Genomic DNA, 18,090 nt, shown 5'->3' with positions numbered 1-18,090 from the left:
CTGCAATTCTGTTAAGGCTCAAGGCCCAGCTGGCAATTGTACAGTCCAGAGATTCAAGTCTCCTGAGCATACACCAACCCCAGCACCTACCACAGATTCAGTACATGACAGAAGAGGCATGTGTAGAGAGGCCACATCTGAGCCCAACTCCATCACATTCAAGAGCACAAGTTCCAAAGTAGGGCCCATTGACAAGGCACTGAACATGGTCTGTCATGACTAGAACCTGGGTGTCTCTGTGCCTCTCAGGAGCACCACTATTTGGGGTTGTATCTACTTTGGCTTTCTCTGAGATCTTGCTGAGATGTGCATAAGTGTGACCCCTCTGATGACCTTCTGACTCATTTCAAAGTCCCTTAACCATATAAAATCATTGTCTTCACCATTTCCCTCTTTTAATCAAGTCTTTTTCTAGTTGCATCACCAGCTGGTGTTTGGTAGTAATCACTTGGCATCAGGGAGGCCCATCCCTGGGAGTCATGTCCCATGTGGGGGGGAAGGTAATTCATTTATATGCTGAGTTTGGCCTCAGCAAAGTTGTAACACCTGCACGTAGGTTCATTGGACTTACCCAGGTCAGCTAACAGAGAGATGAGAATGGTCAATTAGCACACCACAGAAATGAGAGTGTCTACAACTACAAGCAGGAGAATCCCTTCAAACAACCATATGGGATCTAAGCACCCTCTTGATTTAGAGATGGAATAGACATCTCCATCCCAGGGTCCTCAGGATGGAGGAATAAAATATGGACTAGAGTGTACTTACTGGTATTCTACTATAGAATTGTGACTCTAGCAATGAAAGAAATTATCACTGATGTGGCAACAGTAGCTATGGGGGTTGGTAAGGGCAGGGAGAGGGAAGAAGAGGTGTGATAAGGGGGCATTTTCAGGGCTTGGAGTTGTCCTGATGATATTGCAAGGACAGGTGCAGGACGTTATATATCCTACCATAACCCACTGAATGGACTGGGAGAGTGTGTAAACTACAATTAAACTCTAACCCATGCTGTGTAGCAGTGTTCCAAAGTATATTCATCAAATACAATGAATGTGTCACACTGATGAAAAAGGTTGTTGATGTTGGCGAAATGGGAGTAGTGGGGATTGGGAGTATTTGGGAACCTCTTATATTTTTACTGTAATATTTTATGTGATGTAAGTATGTTTATAAAAAGCTGTTACAAACAAAAAGAGTAAAACTGGCATTTTCAAAGAAAAGTCTCTGAACATCATGGGCTAATTAATACATGCAATTTATGGATTTTCATCTTTTTATCTATAATATGAAGATAATCATATCTTTATTAGCCAGAGAAGACAAGATCTCCAACATCTTGACCCTGGGAAAGGAGAGTCCTTCCTTATTTCTCTTGAGCATACCTTATGTTACATTTTGTTCGTGCAGGGGATACTCCTAGGTGCAACTTTTGGCATTCATGATGTGAGGCCTAGAAAATTGTCATCAAGACTTGAATCTTAAGACTTCTTTCTCCATTCTCAGCTTTGTTTCCTTCTGCTTTTCTGCTTGAGAGTGAAAATACAGAGGAAGACAGATGCCAGCTAAGGTTTTGGCAATGCAATCACATGTGAGTAGGTCATTCTTTTTGCACCTGTGTTGCCAGCAGATGGGAAGATTTCTCCTATTGGTGTGGATATTCCAAGTGTATTCAGGAGTTATTCAAGGATCTTATCTTAAGTTTATATATGACTCTTTATTAATTATGGTAAGTAAGGTATGGATCTATGAGTAATCTTCCAAGGTAATTACAAGAGTTGGTTAAAGCTACCATTAAGGCTATGTATTCTCTGAGATGATTACAGAAGTTTTCGTTTTCTCACTCATCCATGGCTTCATTGAATAAATAATGAAGTCATGTATCATGTTAGTGCTTGAGATTGGCCTGGCCATATGATGAATAGTGGTGACAGAGGTGAGTAAGAAGAGATGTTTACAGTCAGAAGGGATGCTGAATTTTCAGCTGTGCATTCAGTCAATCCAACATTACAGATACTGGGGTGTAAGGGTAGATATATTTGTCAGAAGCACATGAGAAGTTTTGTAAATTAAATGAAATTAGAAATAATGTATTTGTTTCCTCCAATTTTAATTTTCTTAAACTTTTGATGGAATATATTTGTACATTTTGAAATATCTTCAAAAAAGATTTATTGAATCCCCCTCATTGTTTGCACTCACTGTCTGCTCTCTGTGTCTTTTCACTGCATGCTCATCATCCATTTAAAGGGAACCAGAAACTGTACCTAGGACCTCCCATGTGGGAGGGGGGCAACCAATGAATTGAGCCACCTCTCCTTCTGCTAGTTGTGTCTCTCACTGTGTTTCCAATTTGTGTCTCTTCATTGCACCATCTTGTTTCATCAGATTGCCATGCCAGGCCATCATATCATTGTCTCTTCATTGCATCATCTTGTTGTGTCAGCAAACTCTGCCAGCCCATAATGACAGCTTGCTGTCTTGCTCATCTTCTTTAGGGGGACACCAGGACCAAACACAGGGCCTCCCATGTTGTAGGCAGGAACCCAACTATTTGAGAAACGTACACTTTCCTTGAAATAATTTTTTAAAAACTGCAATTCTCCTTACCACTCTTGCTCAAATGTCCCAACTTCAATTTTGTAAATTAAATTTATTCAAATTTTATAAATGGCTGCCATGTATAGAATTATTTTTTCCTTCATTGTGGCTGTGGTTTCAGAAGCTGTATAATAGAATACAATTTATGTCTCAGTGAAAATTTTTAAAGATTAGTAAAGGCCAGAGGCAATGAACAGGATTGTTTTAATCTTAGGTGACATGAAGATAAAAGTGAGACAATGAAACTGGTCTTTGTAGACCCCAGAAAAAGTTGAGATTGGGAGGTCTTCTACCACAGGAATGGTCAGTCTAAGGCCATGTATCAGTACAACTCTCTCAGGAGTCCCTGGCTTGTGACACTGAACCATCTGTATTTCTACATTACAATGAATACCTGAGCTATGTAGCACTGAGGAAATCAGGACTTACTGATTTGAAACCTATTTCATTTTGCAGAATTCTGGTTATGTTTTCAAGTGTCCCTGCCATTTTAATGAATAATAGCCCTGTGAATTGAATTTAGATAGAAATCAATTGATACATTAACTTGCATTTGCCAAAATGCATAACATATTCTTAAATGATTTTATAAATGAGAGGAAAGTGAGCTCATCTATATAGGGGAGTAACCTAACCATATCCATTTTTTAAAATAATACATATAATCCATATTGCTTGCCTTATAATATCTATAAATTTACTTAAAATTGTTGACAAATATTGATTTAGTTAATAATATTCAAAGGAAAGCTGAATAATTAGCAGAAAGAGGCAAAATTACAAATTTAGTGGGATATTTCCAGGTGTATATCACACCTATGTCACGCGATTTTCTTTTGCAATGGGATATTGTGGGTTCAGAGTGTGTCTGTGCCTGTGAGAACATCTGAAAGGCAAATGGAAGTTTACCATTGATAATGACGTTTCTGGAACCCCAACACCTTTTGAGTTTTATATACACAGTTTCTGCTGCTTTAGTGCTGTTATTTTGTACATCTTACTCAAGACATTGGTAAGAATAGCCCTGTGTGAACACAAATTTCTGTGATTTTTTAGGAGTTAGTGACCTTCAAGGATGTGGCTGTAGACTTCACCAAGGAAGAGTGGGACCTGTTAGACACAACCCAAAGAAATCTGTTCAGAGAAGTGATGCTGGAGAATATCAGTAACCTGGTCTCAGTAGGTGAGACTCTCAAAATTTATCTACCACCTATATCTGTATTTTTTTATCTAACATCTATTTAATCTATCTATATATTCATCATAAATCATTTTTCATTTTTTAATTCAGGTATCTACATCAGCTTCTTCAAATTGTATAATCTTTCTTACATTAAATTTTTATATTTTATAATTTTAATACATTTATATTGTGCTAACAATCCCTAAATGAATTTGTTTCTTCATTTTTTATTATATCTAGTTCTCCCCCATAGAATTTAATCTTGTTGACAAAATTTAATGTCTTTCTTGAATTTCAATTTCCAGCAATCATGGCTGTACTGATATAAATATTCTCCTCTAAGTGCTATGCTGAGGTTTCAGAACACAGTAGTAGCAACATTGCATATATCCTTTTCCATATAGAATTTAGATCATTTTTGGAGAATTTATGTTAATTAGATTATTTTTGAAAATAATATTCCATCACTTTGAAAACATAGACTTCTCACCATTTAGAATATAGACAATTCTACAGTCTAGTCTCTCTTTTTACTAGTACATGGGTAACTACAAACAGTGGTCCTCATTGAAATGGGCAAAAGGTCAAGAGTTACAATTTCTGTTGAATTATTGTCAGTGATCTAAGTTCAAGTTATTGTTGCATTGCTGACCTTCAGTGCTTACCCTATTCTTTGGTAACTTGTGATGTACATCATGATCATGCCCTGTTACTGTCAAACTCAAAATCCAGTTAACTTTTTTCCATGCAAACAGGATATCAAGTCTGCAAAAGGGATGTGCTTTCCCAGTTGGAACAGGAAGAAGTGTCAAGAAAAGGAGTAGTTTTTCCTCAATACCAGAATCCAGGTGAGCTGTAAAGACCTCCACATTAGAAGAGGGGTCTCATGATAAAGTATGTGCTTTCATATTTTAACTTCAGGATTCCTTAAATGTGTAATGATTTCTTCAGTTTTCTTTGTATGAGTTATGATTTCTAAAATGTACCTCAAGATAGGGGGAAATTTTAGTGACATGTATTTGTTCCATACATTTCTCAAGCTTTATTGAGTGTCATTGGCATTGGGAAAGGGATATTCATTTGTTATTGTGATTAAACTGTCACAAAATAATCCTTTTCCTGTTCCTTTCTTGGAAGAGTTTTTCCTCTTTTTTACCTCACTGACATCCCAGCTTTTTTCTCACATTCCATTTCTCAAAATTGTTTCTGTCTGTGATGTCCTAGAATTATGTTATTTATGACTTTGATATTCTTTCCCAGTTAATTGTGAATGTGGGAAGCATACTGAAAGGGATATTTGGAACTTTTAAAATTTTTCTTCCCCTGATACTATTCTAACAGTTTATTCTGCTTTTTGCAATCACTACAGGGAGGAAATGTGCCTTTAAAACATGGGAAATGATAGAAATGATATTCAGTAAACCTACCTGTAGGAAAGACACTTCTAAAGTCATGTCATTGGTAAGTTCAATTTTGTAAATGCTAGTGTTCTAAATAGATACCAAAGGATGGAATAAATTAGGAATTCAGTAAATCATGAAATTATAATTAATGTTAGAATTAAGTGCTAGTCCAGCAAAAATTTATGATAGTTTGAATTTTCGGTAAAAACCTAAACACAAACTCTAACTTGAGTTCACATAAAAATCAAATTGCATAAGCAGGTTTCATGAATGTAATCTTTGAAACATCATGAAGCTCAAAATTGATCAGATAGCTCTGCAGTTAGATTTTTATAATAGAGAAAATCTATGTGTATGGATTAGAATACTTTTTATATGAAACCAACATGGCAGATATTTTGATTGTAGCCTACCACTAGTGGATTAGCCTAGGTTTCATATATAGGGAAATGCAGGAATTCATTTAAATGGACAAAAGTTTTACAGTCTCTCATCTAATTCCCCACAGCACAGCTCTCACACCCAGAAGAATTCCTTTAAATATATTTCTTTGCAGGAAGATTCCTCTCTCACATCCATAGTGAACCAATATGCATTGATTCACTTAACAAAGAAAGCCTATTTCAGGAAACCACCTCCAGCAGTCCTCAGTAACTATTCATATTTTAAACGACATAAGCATCTTCACCATACAAGTAAATCATATGAATGCTTTCAAAATGATAAAAATTGTATCCAATGCTCTGGACTCATGCAATACAATGTAACTCCCAGTGGAGAGAAAACCCATGAATGTGACCTAGGTGAGAAAGCCTTCACTACATCCTCTTCCCTTAAACAGCATGAGAGATGTCACACTGGAGAAAAACTGAAAGAATATAATTTTTGTGGGAAAACCTTCATTCAATCATCTTCCCTCAAAAAACATGAAAGAACTCACACTGGAGAGAAACCCCATGAATGTCATCTTTGTGGGAAAGCCTTCTTTCACCTATCTGCCCTAAAACATCATGAAAGAACTCACACTGGAGAGAAACCCCATAAATGTCTTCTATATGGCAAAGCTTTCAGTCACTGTAGGTCTCTTCAACGACATGAGAGAACTCACACTGGGGGGAAACCATATGAATGTCATCTGTGTAGGAAAACCTATAGTCATTATAATTCCTTTAAACGTCATGAGAGAACTCACACTGGAGAGAAACCCCATGAATGTCATCTTTGTGGGAAAGCCTTCTCTCGCTTATCTGCCCTAAAACAACATGAAAGAACTCACACTGGAGAAAAACCCCATAAGTGTCTGCTATGTGGCAAAGCTTTCAGTCACCGTGTGTCTCTTCGACGACATGAGAGAACTCACACTGGGGGAAAACCATATGAATGTCATTTGTGTAGGAAAACCTATAGTCATTATAATTCCTTTAAATGTCATGAGAGAACTCACACTGGAGAGAAACCGCATAAATGTCATCTTTGTGGGAAAGCCTTCTTTCACCTATCTGCCCTAAAACGACATGAAAGAACTCACACTGGAGAGAAACCCCATAAATGTCTTCTATGTGGCAAAGCTTTCAGTCACCATTGTTCTCTTCTACGACATGAGAGAACTCATACTGGGGGAAAGCCATATGAATGTCATCTGTGTAGGAAAACCTATAGTCATTATAATTCCTTTCAATGTCATGAGAGAACTCACACTGAAGAGAAACTGCATAAATGTCATCTTTGTGGGAAAGCCTTCTTTCGCCTATCTGCCCTGAAACAACATGAAAGAACTCACACTGGAGAGAAACCCCATAAATGTCTGCTATGTGGCAAAGCTTTCAGTCACCGTGTATCTCTTCGACGACATGAGAGAACTCACACTGGGGGAAAACCATATGAATGTCATTTGTGTAGGAAAACCTATAGTCATTATAATTCCTTTAAATATCATGAGAGAACTCACACTGGAGAGAAACCGCATAAATGTCATCTTTGTGGGAAAGCCTTCTTTCACCTATCTGCCCTAAAACGACATGAAAGAACTCACACTGGAGAGAAACCCCATAAATGCCATCTTTGTGGGAAAGCCTTCTTTCACCTATCTGCCCTAAAACAACATGAAAGAACTCACACTGGAGAGAAACCCCATAAATGTCTTCTATGTGGCAAAGCTTTCAGTCACTGTAGGTCTCTTCAACGACATGAGAGAACTCACATTGGGGGAAAATCATATGAGTGTCATCTGTGTAGGAAAACCTATAGTCATTATAATTCCTTTAAATGTCATGAGAGAACTCACACTGAAGAGAAACTGCATAAATGTCATCTTTGTGGGAAAGCCTTCTTTCGCCTATCTGCCCTGAAACAACATGAAAGAACTCACACTGGAGAGAAACCCCATAAATGTCTGCTATGTGGCAAAGCTTTCAGTCACCGTGTATCTCTTCGACGACATGAGAGAACTCACACTGGGGGAAAACCATATGAATGTCATTTGTGTAGGAAAACCTATAGTCATTATAATTCCTTTAAATATCATGAGAGAACTCACACTGGAGAGAAACCGCATAAATGTCATCTTTGTGGGAAAGCCTTCTTTCACCTATCTGCCCTAAAACGACATGAAAGAACTCACACTGGAGAGAAACCCCATAAATGTCATCTTTGTGGGAAAGCCTTCTTTCACCTATCTGCCCTAAAACAACATGAAAGAACTCACACTGGAGAGAAACCCCATAAATGTCTTCTATGTGGCAAAGCTTTCAGTCACTGTAGGTCTCTTCAACGACATGAGAGAACTCACATTGGGGGAAAATCATATGAGTGTCATCTGTGTAGGAAAACCTATAGTCATTATAATTCCTTTAAATGTCATGAGAGAACTCACACTGAAGAGAAACTGCATAAATGTCATCTTTGTGGGAAAGCCTTCTTTCGCCTATCTGCCCTGAAACAACATGAAAGAACTCACACTGGAGAGAAACCCCATAAATGTCTGCTATGTGGCAAAGCTTTCAGTCACCGTGTGTCTCTTCGACGACATGAGAGAACTCACACTGGGGGAAAGCCATATGAATGTCATCTGTGTAGGAAAACCTATAGTCATTATAATTCCTTTAAATGTCATGAGAGAACTCACACTGGAGAGAAACCGCATAAATGTCACCTTTGTGGGAAAGCCTTCTTTCGCCTATCTGCCCTGAAACAACATGAAAGAACTCACACTGGAGAGAAACCCCATAAATGTCTGCTATGTGGCAAAGCTTTCAGTCACCGTGTGTCTCTTCGACGACATGAGAGAACTCACACTGGGGGAAAACCATATGAATGTCATTTGTGTAGGAAAACCTATAGTCATTATAATTCCTTTAAATATCATGAGAGAACTCACACTGGAGAGAAACCGCATAAATGTCACCTTTGTGGGAAAGCCTTCTTTCACCTATCTGCCCTAAAACGACATGAAAGAACTCACACTGGAGAGAAACCCCATAAATGCCATCTTTGTGGGAAAGCCTTCTTTCACCTATCTGCCCTAAAACAACATGAAAGAACTCACACTGGAGAGAAACCCCATAAATGTCTTCTATGTGGCAAAGCTTTCAGTCACTGTAGGTCTCTTCAACGACATGAGAGAACTCACATTGGGGGAAAATCATATGAATGTCATCTGTGTAGGAAAACCTATAGTCATTATAATTCCTTTAAATGTCATGAGAGAACTCACACTGGAGAGAAACCCCATGAATGTCATCTTTGTGGAAAGCCTTCTTTCACCTATCTGACCTAAAAAACATGAAAGAACTCACACTGGAGAGAAACCCCGTAAATGTCTTCTAAGTGGCAGCTTTCAGTCAACATAGCTCTCTTCAACTACATGAGAGAACTCACACTGGGGGAAAACCATATGAATGTCATCTGTGTAGGAAAACCTATAGTCATAATTCCTTAAATGTCATGAGAGATCTCATACTGGAGAGAAACCCCATGAATGTCATCTTTGTGGGAAAGCCTTCTTTCACCTATCTGCCCTAAAACAACATGAAAGAACTCACACTGGAGAGAAACCCCATGAATGTCATCTTTGTGGGAAAGCCTTCATTCACCTATCTGCCCTAAAACAACATGAAAGAACTCATACTGGAGAGAAACCCCATGAATGTAATCTTTTGGGGAAGGCCTTCATTCAACTATCTAACCTAAAATGACATGAAAGAACTCACACTGGAGGGAAACTCCATGAATGTCATATATGTGGGAAAGCTTTCAGTCAACATCACTCTCTTCAACAACATGAGAGAAATCACACTGCAGAGAAACCTCATCGATGTCATCTTTTTGGGAAAACCTTTGATCAATATGCTAGTCTTCAAAACATTTGAGAATTCACACTGGAGAGAAATCCTATGAATGTTGTCTATGTGGGAAAATTTTCACTTTTAGTTCTGCCCTCAGGAAGCATTAGAGAATTCATGCTGGACAGAAATCATAATATATGTTTGAGGAAACATTAAGTATTCTAACCTTGGACAACAGGAGATTACTTAAACTGGAGAGAATCCCTATGAATGCCAAAAATTTGAGAAAGCCAGCAGTCAATATTCTTTAAATGTAAAAACTCACAGTATAATAGTTTTGGGTATGAATGAGACTTCAGCCACAGATTTAACCTTTAAACATACCAAAGAACTCACATAGTGAAAACAATGTTTTTAATCTGTTCAGTAGTTCCTGTAGTCATCCATACAACTTCAGTAGCTTGCATGTAAACTTTAAGCCCCCGAACCCCAACCATTTTTTACTTATCATTTCTATATTTGTGTATTGAGTGTAATAAAGGCTTTATTTATCACTACCTTTTATACGTTTGCATTTATGCACTTGTAGGAAGCAAGACATGGAGTTACACACCAAACAACACAATACAATAATACTGGCATTTACAATTACCCAAATGGTTACCTGTAATGCAGATCGTTGTTTCTTTAGGCTGTTTTGAAGTACGATCTAGTGTATTTTCATTTCAGCCTGAAAGACTCCCATTAGCATTGCTTGTGAGGCAGGTCTAATAATGATGAATTCCCTCAGCTTTTGTTTTACAGAGAATGTCTTAATTTCTCCCTCATATTTTTCCCTCCCTTCTCCCCTCCACCCTGCTCTTTTTCCTGTCTGTGTCCATTTGCTGTGTGATCTTCTCTATTTCTCTTTTTTGGTTTTTGGCTTCTCAATTTTTCCTCTAGGATGCACTGGGATTTGATCCTGGTGACCTCTGATGTGGAGAGAGGTTCCCTGTCACTTGTGCCACCTCAGTTCCTGGTTTCTGTTGTCTCACCTTGACTCTCCCCTTCATCTCTCTTTTTTGTTGCATCATTATCTTGCTGCATGGCTCACTGTGTGGGCACTTGCTCACCACATGGGCACTGGCTTACCACATGGGTTGCCACATAGGCAGCACTTACTATGCAGGCTCTGGCTTACTGTGCAGGAACTGGCTCACTGTATTGGTTGCCACACAGGCACTGACCCATCATGTGGGTCACTGCAGTCACTGCCTTGGTACATGGGCCTGGCTCACCACATGGGCATGCCTTTATCAGGAGGCCCCAAGGATCAAACCTGGGTCCTCCCGTTTGGTAGATGGAAGCCCAATCACTTGAGCCACATCTGCTTCCCTCTCCCTCATTTTTGAAAGAGCAAATCACTGTATAAATTTTTGTCAGGCATTTGTTTTCCTTCAGAACTTTTAGTATTTCAGCCCTCTGCCCTCTTGCCTCCACTGAGTTCTGGTGAGAAATCAATCACTTCTCAATCTAATTGGGACTCCTTGTATGTAAAAATGTTGCTTTTCTCTTGCATCTTTCAGAACTCTGATTGTCCTTTGTGCTTGGTAGTGTAATCAATTTATGATGGAGTATATTTTTTCATGGTTATCCCATTTGGTGATCACCAAGCTTCTTGGATTTTCATATTCACACCTTCTTAAAAGTTTGTAAATGTTTCTGTTATTTTTTTAATATCCTTCTGGCCCTTTTTATCTTTCTTCTGCATTTGGCAAAGCCAGATATATTGTCATGCAATAGGCGTTTTAGGCTATTTTCACTTTCAATATTTCTTTTCTCTTTGTCCTCCTCAGCCTAACCCACATCAAATGTTTTTATTCAAGATCACTGCCAACTCCAATCTACTCTTGAAACCCTCCTGAAAATTTCTCATTACCATTTATTGTGGTATTCAACTCTGGTACTATTGTTTTGTTACTTTTATTTAAATTGTTTACATTTTTCTCTTTACTTAAACTTTCATATTGCTAATTTGTTTTTCTGATATACTTTAGTTCTTTACCTGGACTTTGATTCACTCTCTTTAGAGTTTTTAAGATCTCTCTTTAAAATACTTTGTTCATTATGTCCACATTCTCATCCTCTTCATTAGAATTTTCTGTATTTTTATCTGCTTCCTTTGGATGGACCATCATTTCATATTTCTCCATTTGTATTTTGTTTTTTTCTTGCACATTCTATGTGTTAATATTTTAAATGGCAATTCTTGTATTTATGCCTGGGGTGGATTTTTTTCATTTTCTAAACAGCTGGTGAGAAGACAAACATTTCCTTGGAATTCAGCCCTCTTATCAGGAAGGTTTGTCGAGGCAAATGTACTGTGCAGGGTTTTCCTTGTCTTTCTGGGCCCCCGTCTTGTCCTGTGGCTTTGTTTGTTAGTTGTTTTGGAGTTTCACTGTTTACAGGAGTATGGTTTTCTGCTCTTTTCCTAGTATATAGACTGCCCTTTCCTGAGTATTTGAAGCTGTAGGCCTTTGTCTCAGACTGTCTGCTTCTATAGTTTTTTACACTCATTTCATTGTCTCATGCTGCTTTTGTGCAGAGTGTAAATTCTGGTAGAAAGATCACCTCAGGGATGAATTTCCCAAGTTGTTTCCTAGCCATAACAGAGCCAAGGAGTAATGAAGGGTTGCAGACTTGCTCCAATGTGTCCTGTGAAGGAGGACAGTAAGGACAGCAAAACTTGAATGCCTTCCTAAAGCTGAGCTTTTCTAGCCTGGAAAGCAAATGCAGCACTTCAACTTGCTCTCCCCCACAACCCTGGGGAACTATTGCTTCTTTAAATCACCACTGCCTCTGCCTCTGTCCAGGAAAGTTTGGTAGATGCCACCACCTTTGTGCAGAGCAGGTTGAAACAATAACTTCCTCCAGAGTCATTACCCAGTGATCTGAACTCAATAATCAAAAGCTGTGATCAGTGATCAGCTGTTACTCTCCTGTTCTTGGGGGATAGGAATTTTAAATACCTTTCTGTCAGTGATAGCTAGCCAGGGTCTGTACCCACGGGGATGGCCTTTTATAAGAGTGTGTGATGGGCACCAGTAGCTGCCACTCAGAGACTGTAATTACAGTTTTTTATGATGGCTTATTGGCCTCTTCCTCCTGCTCCTCCATGGATGTTGTACAGTGTTATCCTGGACCTGGACATTTGAAATAGGTGTTTGAGATGTTTCCTCCCTATTTTATAGTTGTGGAAGGATTGAGTACTGGAACTTCCTACTCTTGTTATCTTCTTTTTGTCTCAATTTTTATTTCACCTGCAGGTCTCCATCTTCAATTCTGATAATCTCCTGAACAATAAATGGCCTCACACTCACCACAATATTATTCTTGGAAGCCTGGTTGTAATCTTGGTTCCAGAATGAAAAGAGATATGAGAAACAATGGGCCAGGCACTGGTAGCCTCAACCTCATTGATCTCAGGATTAAGCCAGTTTGACAGCTCCCTGGTATACATAGGGGATTCTTAAAGTTCCATTTATTGATACCCTTCCTCAAAAGGATGTAGAACTTATGCCACAGGTACCTGAAATGTGGGACTTTTCCTCTAAACGAGATTGTAGACAAGGTTGAAACACTGACTGCCACAACTTTGTACAGAGCAGATTGAAATAATAACTTCCCCCAAAGCCATTACCCAGTGATTGGAATTCAATAATCAAAAGCTGTGATCAGTGATCAGCTGTAGACAGGTTACTACACATACGCTTCAGTCCTGTATTGCTGAAGACATCACCATGCAAAAGGTATGAAAGAAAGTTTAAAATAATTTCCAAAAAGTCAGCCAATTTCATTCCATAATTTGCAAGGTACCTCTGTTTGCAGTCCCCTAAATCAGTGGAACAAATTGCTCTTTAGTGCATCTTGGAAACTTAGGCTCAGGCACAAAAATCTTCTAGTAAATGAACAGTTTATTAGCACAAATGGCCAAAAGAGGAGGGGAAAAGATTCAATCATGGCCAGTCTCCCAGACAGGGTTACTACTCAGGCCAGAGTTAGTAGATGCCTACTCTACATGCTCCATTAGGAGAGCAGTGAATCTGTACTGTTTCAATGTTGAGTATTTATACACTCAGAGGGAAGAGGATAATAAATCTTGACATGTTTGGTCTTAGTCATATCACAATTTGGAATGTTGTGCACTTACATACACTGAAAAACTGGCACTACGGTAAATCACTGTCACCTTGATGGTGCTTTATTCACAGCAGGCCTAATTAAATGCCAGAAAAGATAGCCATTGTTTCATGCAATGATTTGAAGGAATTAAAGAGAGACTTATCATCTACAGACTTTCATTAATAGCAATCCTTCCATATTGGCTCATCAGTTTTAACAAATGGACCACACTAATCTGCAATGTCATTAATAGTGGTAACCATGTGTGGGTGCCAGTATGTTGTATGGGAATTCCATATATTTTTATTGTAATTTTTCTGTAAATGTGAATATAAACATCTCTAAATATAAAGTTAAAACATAATCACACTAAAGAAAAAAAATAAATTTAAAAAGACTACAATGATCACTAATAAAATGTAGGTAGTTACAGAGATATCCTTTCATGTGAGGAGATAAAGTGAGCAGCAGGCTTAGTTATGAAGAATTTGAAGGAGGCAGCCATTCTAAGTGCTAAGGAAAGATATTTCCTGACAGCAGTAACAGGAAGGGCAAATGCTTTAAATGGGAAAAGAGGTTCCCCAGTTCAAAGAACAGAAAAGAGAGTGGGGAAATTTGGTTGGGAATGCAATTGGAGAGCTGAAAAGAAAGCAGATCACATGGGACTTTGGAATCTGTATTGAGAGTGGTGGGAGCAGGGTAGAAGCAACAGGAGGAACATGCCATGTTTATGGGCAAATTAACCCTTATTTGTTCTAACCTACTATGGTAAAGAATAGTCAAATGGGTAAGAAGATGTTTCTGCCTAACGTACTGAAGCTCTCCTAAAGATTGGGCTTTTAGGAAAATATACCAATTGATGAACAATATACTTGAGTAAGCAAATATTAATAGGCCTATGTCAGTTGGCCTTGACTGTTGCTTCTCATCTTGCCCCAACAAACTTGCTCAGTCCCTTCAGATGTCTCCCCTCCCTATCTCTGGCTTTCCCTTGGCACATAAGCATTCTTTCCCCTCTTTACATCTCATCCAAAACTGAGATATCAGCTTAACTGAAGGCATTCACCACTGTAAGTACTGCTCCCTCAATCTGCTCTCAGAGCTAAGGTTCCTAGATGAGTCTTAGGTCATTACTTGACACTAGTTACTCATTTCCAATTCAACTAGCTGTGATCTTGTCACACTTCAGCCAACTACTCCACCGAAACTGAGCCATAATACAGAAGATTTCCTTGACATGTCTTGCTCTGTCATTCATTAATGCTCTTCGTGATATATGTCAACTCTACTCCCTAAACACATTTTCCTAATTTCCCTCCTCTTCCCTGTTTTTCCTGCCATAGACTTAACCCAAATCTTCATTACTTGTAGACTGACTCTCTATCATGAGATTTCTACTAGTTCCTCTGCCTCTTGATGGGACCTTCTCCAATTCATCCTCTATATTGATGCTATTAAAAATATAACATGGGAAGCAGACTTGGCCCAATGAGTAGGGTGTCCACCTACCACATGGGAAGTCTGCAGCTCAAACTTTGGGCCTCCTAGACCTGTGTGGAGCTGGCCCATGCACAGTGCTGATGCACATAAGAAGTGCCATGACATGCAGGGATGTCCCCCAAGTAGGGGTTTCCACTGCATAGGAGAGCCCCACATGCAAGGAGTGCACCCTGTATGGAAAGCTGCACAGCACAAAAGAAAGTGCAGCCTGACCAAGAATGGCACTGCACACATGGAGAGCTGACACAAGATGATGCAACAAAAAGAAACACAGATTCCCAGTGTTGCTGATAAAGATAGAAATGGTCACAGAAGAACACACAGCGAATGGACACAGAGAGCAGACAACTGGGGGGGAAGGAGGAGGAGAGAAATAAATTTTAAAAATATATGTAACAACCTTATCAAAAATCTTTCACTTGTTTTTGTAGCCTCCACAGTAAAGTCCAAATTCCTCAACATTTCATACCAAAAATCTCATGGTCTGAACACAGTTTATCTCTCCAGGCTCACACCTACCATCTCATCAGAGTTACATTATTCTAGAGGTCAGGATATTCTCAAAAGGGTTCTGAGGAGAAATTCACAAATTATTAATAAAATTTTAAACAGATAATTTTAATTTGTGGAAGTGGGGAAATTGGTTTAAACACAGTAATGGGCACTAAGAATATCCATGAAAAGTACAAAATGTAAATTTTGAGTATTGAACTGTTTTTCATTGAGAACTCATTAACATCTTTAGGAGATTAGTTTAGAAATTCTACTGAAGGCATTAGGAACAACTTATAACAGTTGCTAGAATATGCTATGCTCCCTTGCTTCACCGTCTCTGTATGGGATACCATGGATTCATTCATTTACTCCTTTGTTGTTTAGTGCAAAAACATTCATTGTACATCAACTCTATGATAAAACTAGTATAGGTTGGACATTCAGAGGGAGAAAATGATCTACATAAGCCAAATTAGAAAACATGTGCTTGAAAAAATCAGGCTGAATGTTATGAACTTGGCAGTATAAAGTATGAGGAACTGAATGGGGGAAGATCATGAGACTGTAACCTTGCCCCATCCTTCACAGGGCTACTATCTCTGAGGTAAGTGTCAGGGTTTTATTTTAGGTATTTTGAGGCATAGATATTAAGTATACATATATTTAAAGTTACATTTTCTTCATGTATTCTTTTTTATGAAATATCCTTGTCTCTAGTAATAGTTCTTGTATAGTCTATTTTGTCTGATACTAATATAATTACTCTAGTTCTTTATTGGTTTCTGCTTGAATTATATGTCTTTCCCCATCATTTTATTTTCACTCTATTTGTGTCTTTAAGGTGGGTCTCTTGTAGACAGTACATAGTTAGATCTTTTAATTTCATCCAGTCTGATGATCTCTAACTTTGATTGGACTGTTTAGGCAATTCACATTCAATGGGTTGTTGGCATTTCTGGAATTATAAATCTATATTAGTAGTTATTTCTTTTCTATGTCTTCTGTCTTGTTCGTTCTTCTGTTTTGTGTAAGCTATTATTTTATGTGCCATTTAAATTGATTTGTTTACTTTCAACATTTCCTTTAGTTATTCCTTTCAGATTCTAATTGAAAGATTGGAATACACTTTATTTATACAATCTACTTCAAATCAGTCCAGAAATACAGACACTTTTCTCCAATGTACCTCCGTTTCTTTCCCCTTTTCTTTAGGTTGTTATGATATATATATTTTTTTATGTTACAAGTGCTCCATGTAATAATTACTGATTTATACAATTTTCCATCTCATAAATTAAAAAATAAGGAAATTTATACCTATAGAAGCTTTTATATTAACCCACATATTTATCATTTCTTGTGCTCTTCATTGCTTCCCAAATGGAGTAAGTTCTTTTCAGTCTGGAGTACTTCCTTTCAATTTTCTTGTAAGGCATGTATGGTAGTAAAAATGATTTGTCTCCAGAAATGCCAAGTTCTTATTCTTAATCTCAGTTAATTGGGGTATGAACCTATCGGTAGAATCTTATTACTGGATCCTTTATAAGCAGAGTAAATTTGGCAAACACCAGTAGATAATAGGGGAATATTTTGAGGGCCACGGAAGTGTGTCCTCATGCTCCCTCCTCTTGGGGTTCCTGCTGACATTTTTTTCCATGACATAAATACTTCCCTTAAGGTCATATTCTCTGAGAAATGGGCTTCTTGTCCCTGCATGTGGACATGAACAAAATCAGGTAACCTCATGCAATCATTGGTCAGATCTTCCATGAGTTTCTCCAGGATTCTTCCACTTGAATCCCAGTTCCCTCTCAAAGTAGACCAGTATCCATTCATCATAAACTGTTCCAGGAGCAATTTATAAATGATTTCTTCCTTGCTGTGATTATCTGGCTGCAGCCACAAGTGAAATGCCTTAGAGAATATTTTTTAATTCCTGCTTTTCAAATGAGCCATTGTTGGTTTGATATAGACTGAGCTGAGGACAGTGAAATTTAGAGTTCACATCTTTCTTCAAGACATTGGTTACTTGTATGGGTCCTTGTATTTGTTTTTCATAGTTTCTCTGTGATGTGTGGATCTCTTTGTATACATCCTAGCAGGGTTTGTTTTTAACTTCCTAGATATGAATATTGTTTATCATTAAATCTAGGTCATTGTTGGTTGTGGAGAGCCACCCACTGTGAAACCTATTTACAGCCTCCTACAGCATGGCGGATTTCACAACTACTATAGCCCTGCTCTGCCACTTCCTTCTTCTTCTTCCTCCTTGTTTCTTTGTTCTCCCCTTCCCACCACAACTCTGGTAACCACAGCAGCACACATGTGCAAGGCGTGAAACTCTGCAGACCCAGCATGAACTTTCAGCCAATCCCCTCCTTGGATGTCTGCCACTCGTGAGCCCAGCCTACCACCTGTGGACATGTTCCCTCCCCTCAGTATAAATTCCCTTGTTCTACCCCCA

The 18,090-nt window shown here is 38.4% G+C and overlaps 1 protein-coding gene across 1 annotated transcript; it reads left to right on the top strand.

Moving 5' to 3' along the window:
- The first annotated feature begins 1,503 nt into the window (after positions 1-1,503).
- Positions 1,504-18,084, top strand: LOC101435210 (zinc finger protein 705F-like). The gene is made up of 5 exons (XM_023585450.2): positions 1,504-1,591; positions 3,658-3,784; positions 4,540-4,632; positions 5,154-5,245; positions 17,779-18,084. Exons 1-5 carry the CDS (start codon positions 1,559-1,561, stop codon positions 17,962-17,964), a joined length of 531 nt encoding a protein of 176 aa, XP_023441218.2. The 5' UTR covers positions 1,504-1,558; the 3' UTR covers positions 17,965-18,084.
- Positions 18,085-18,090: the final 6 nt, after the last annotated feature.

This window comes from Dasypus novemcinctus, chromosome 3, assembly GCF_030445035.2.
Source record: "Dasypus novemcinctus isolate mDasNov1 chromosome 3, mDasNov1.1.hap2, whole genome shotgun sequence".
Classification (NCBI taxonomy): Eukaryota; Metazoa; Chordata; class Mammalia; order Cingulata; family Dasypodidae; genus Dasypus; species Dasypus novemcinctus.
This window is presented reverse-complemented; position numbering and strand designations above follow the sequence as displayed.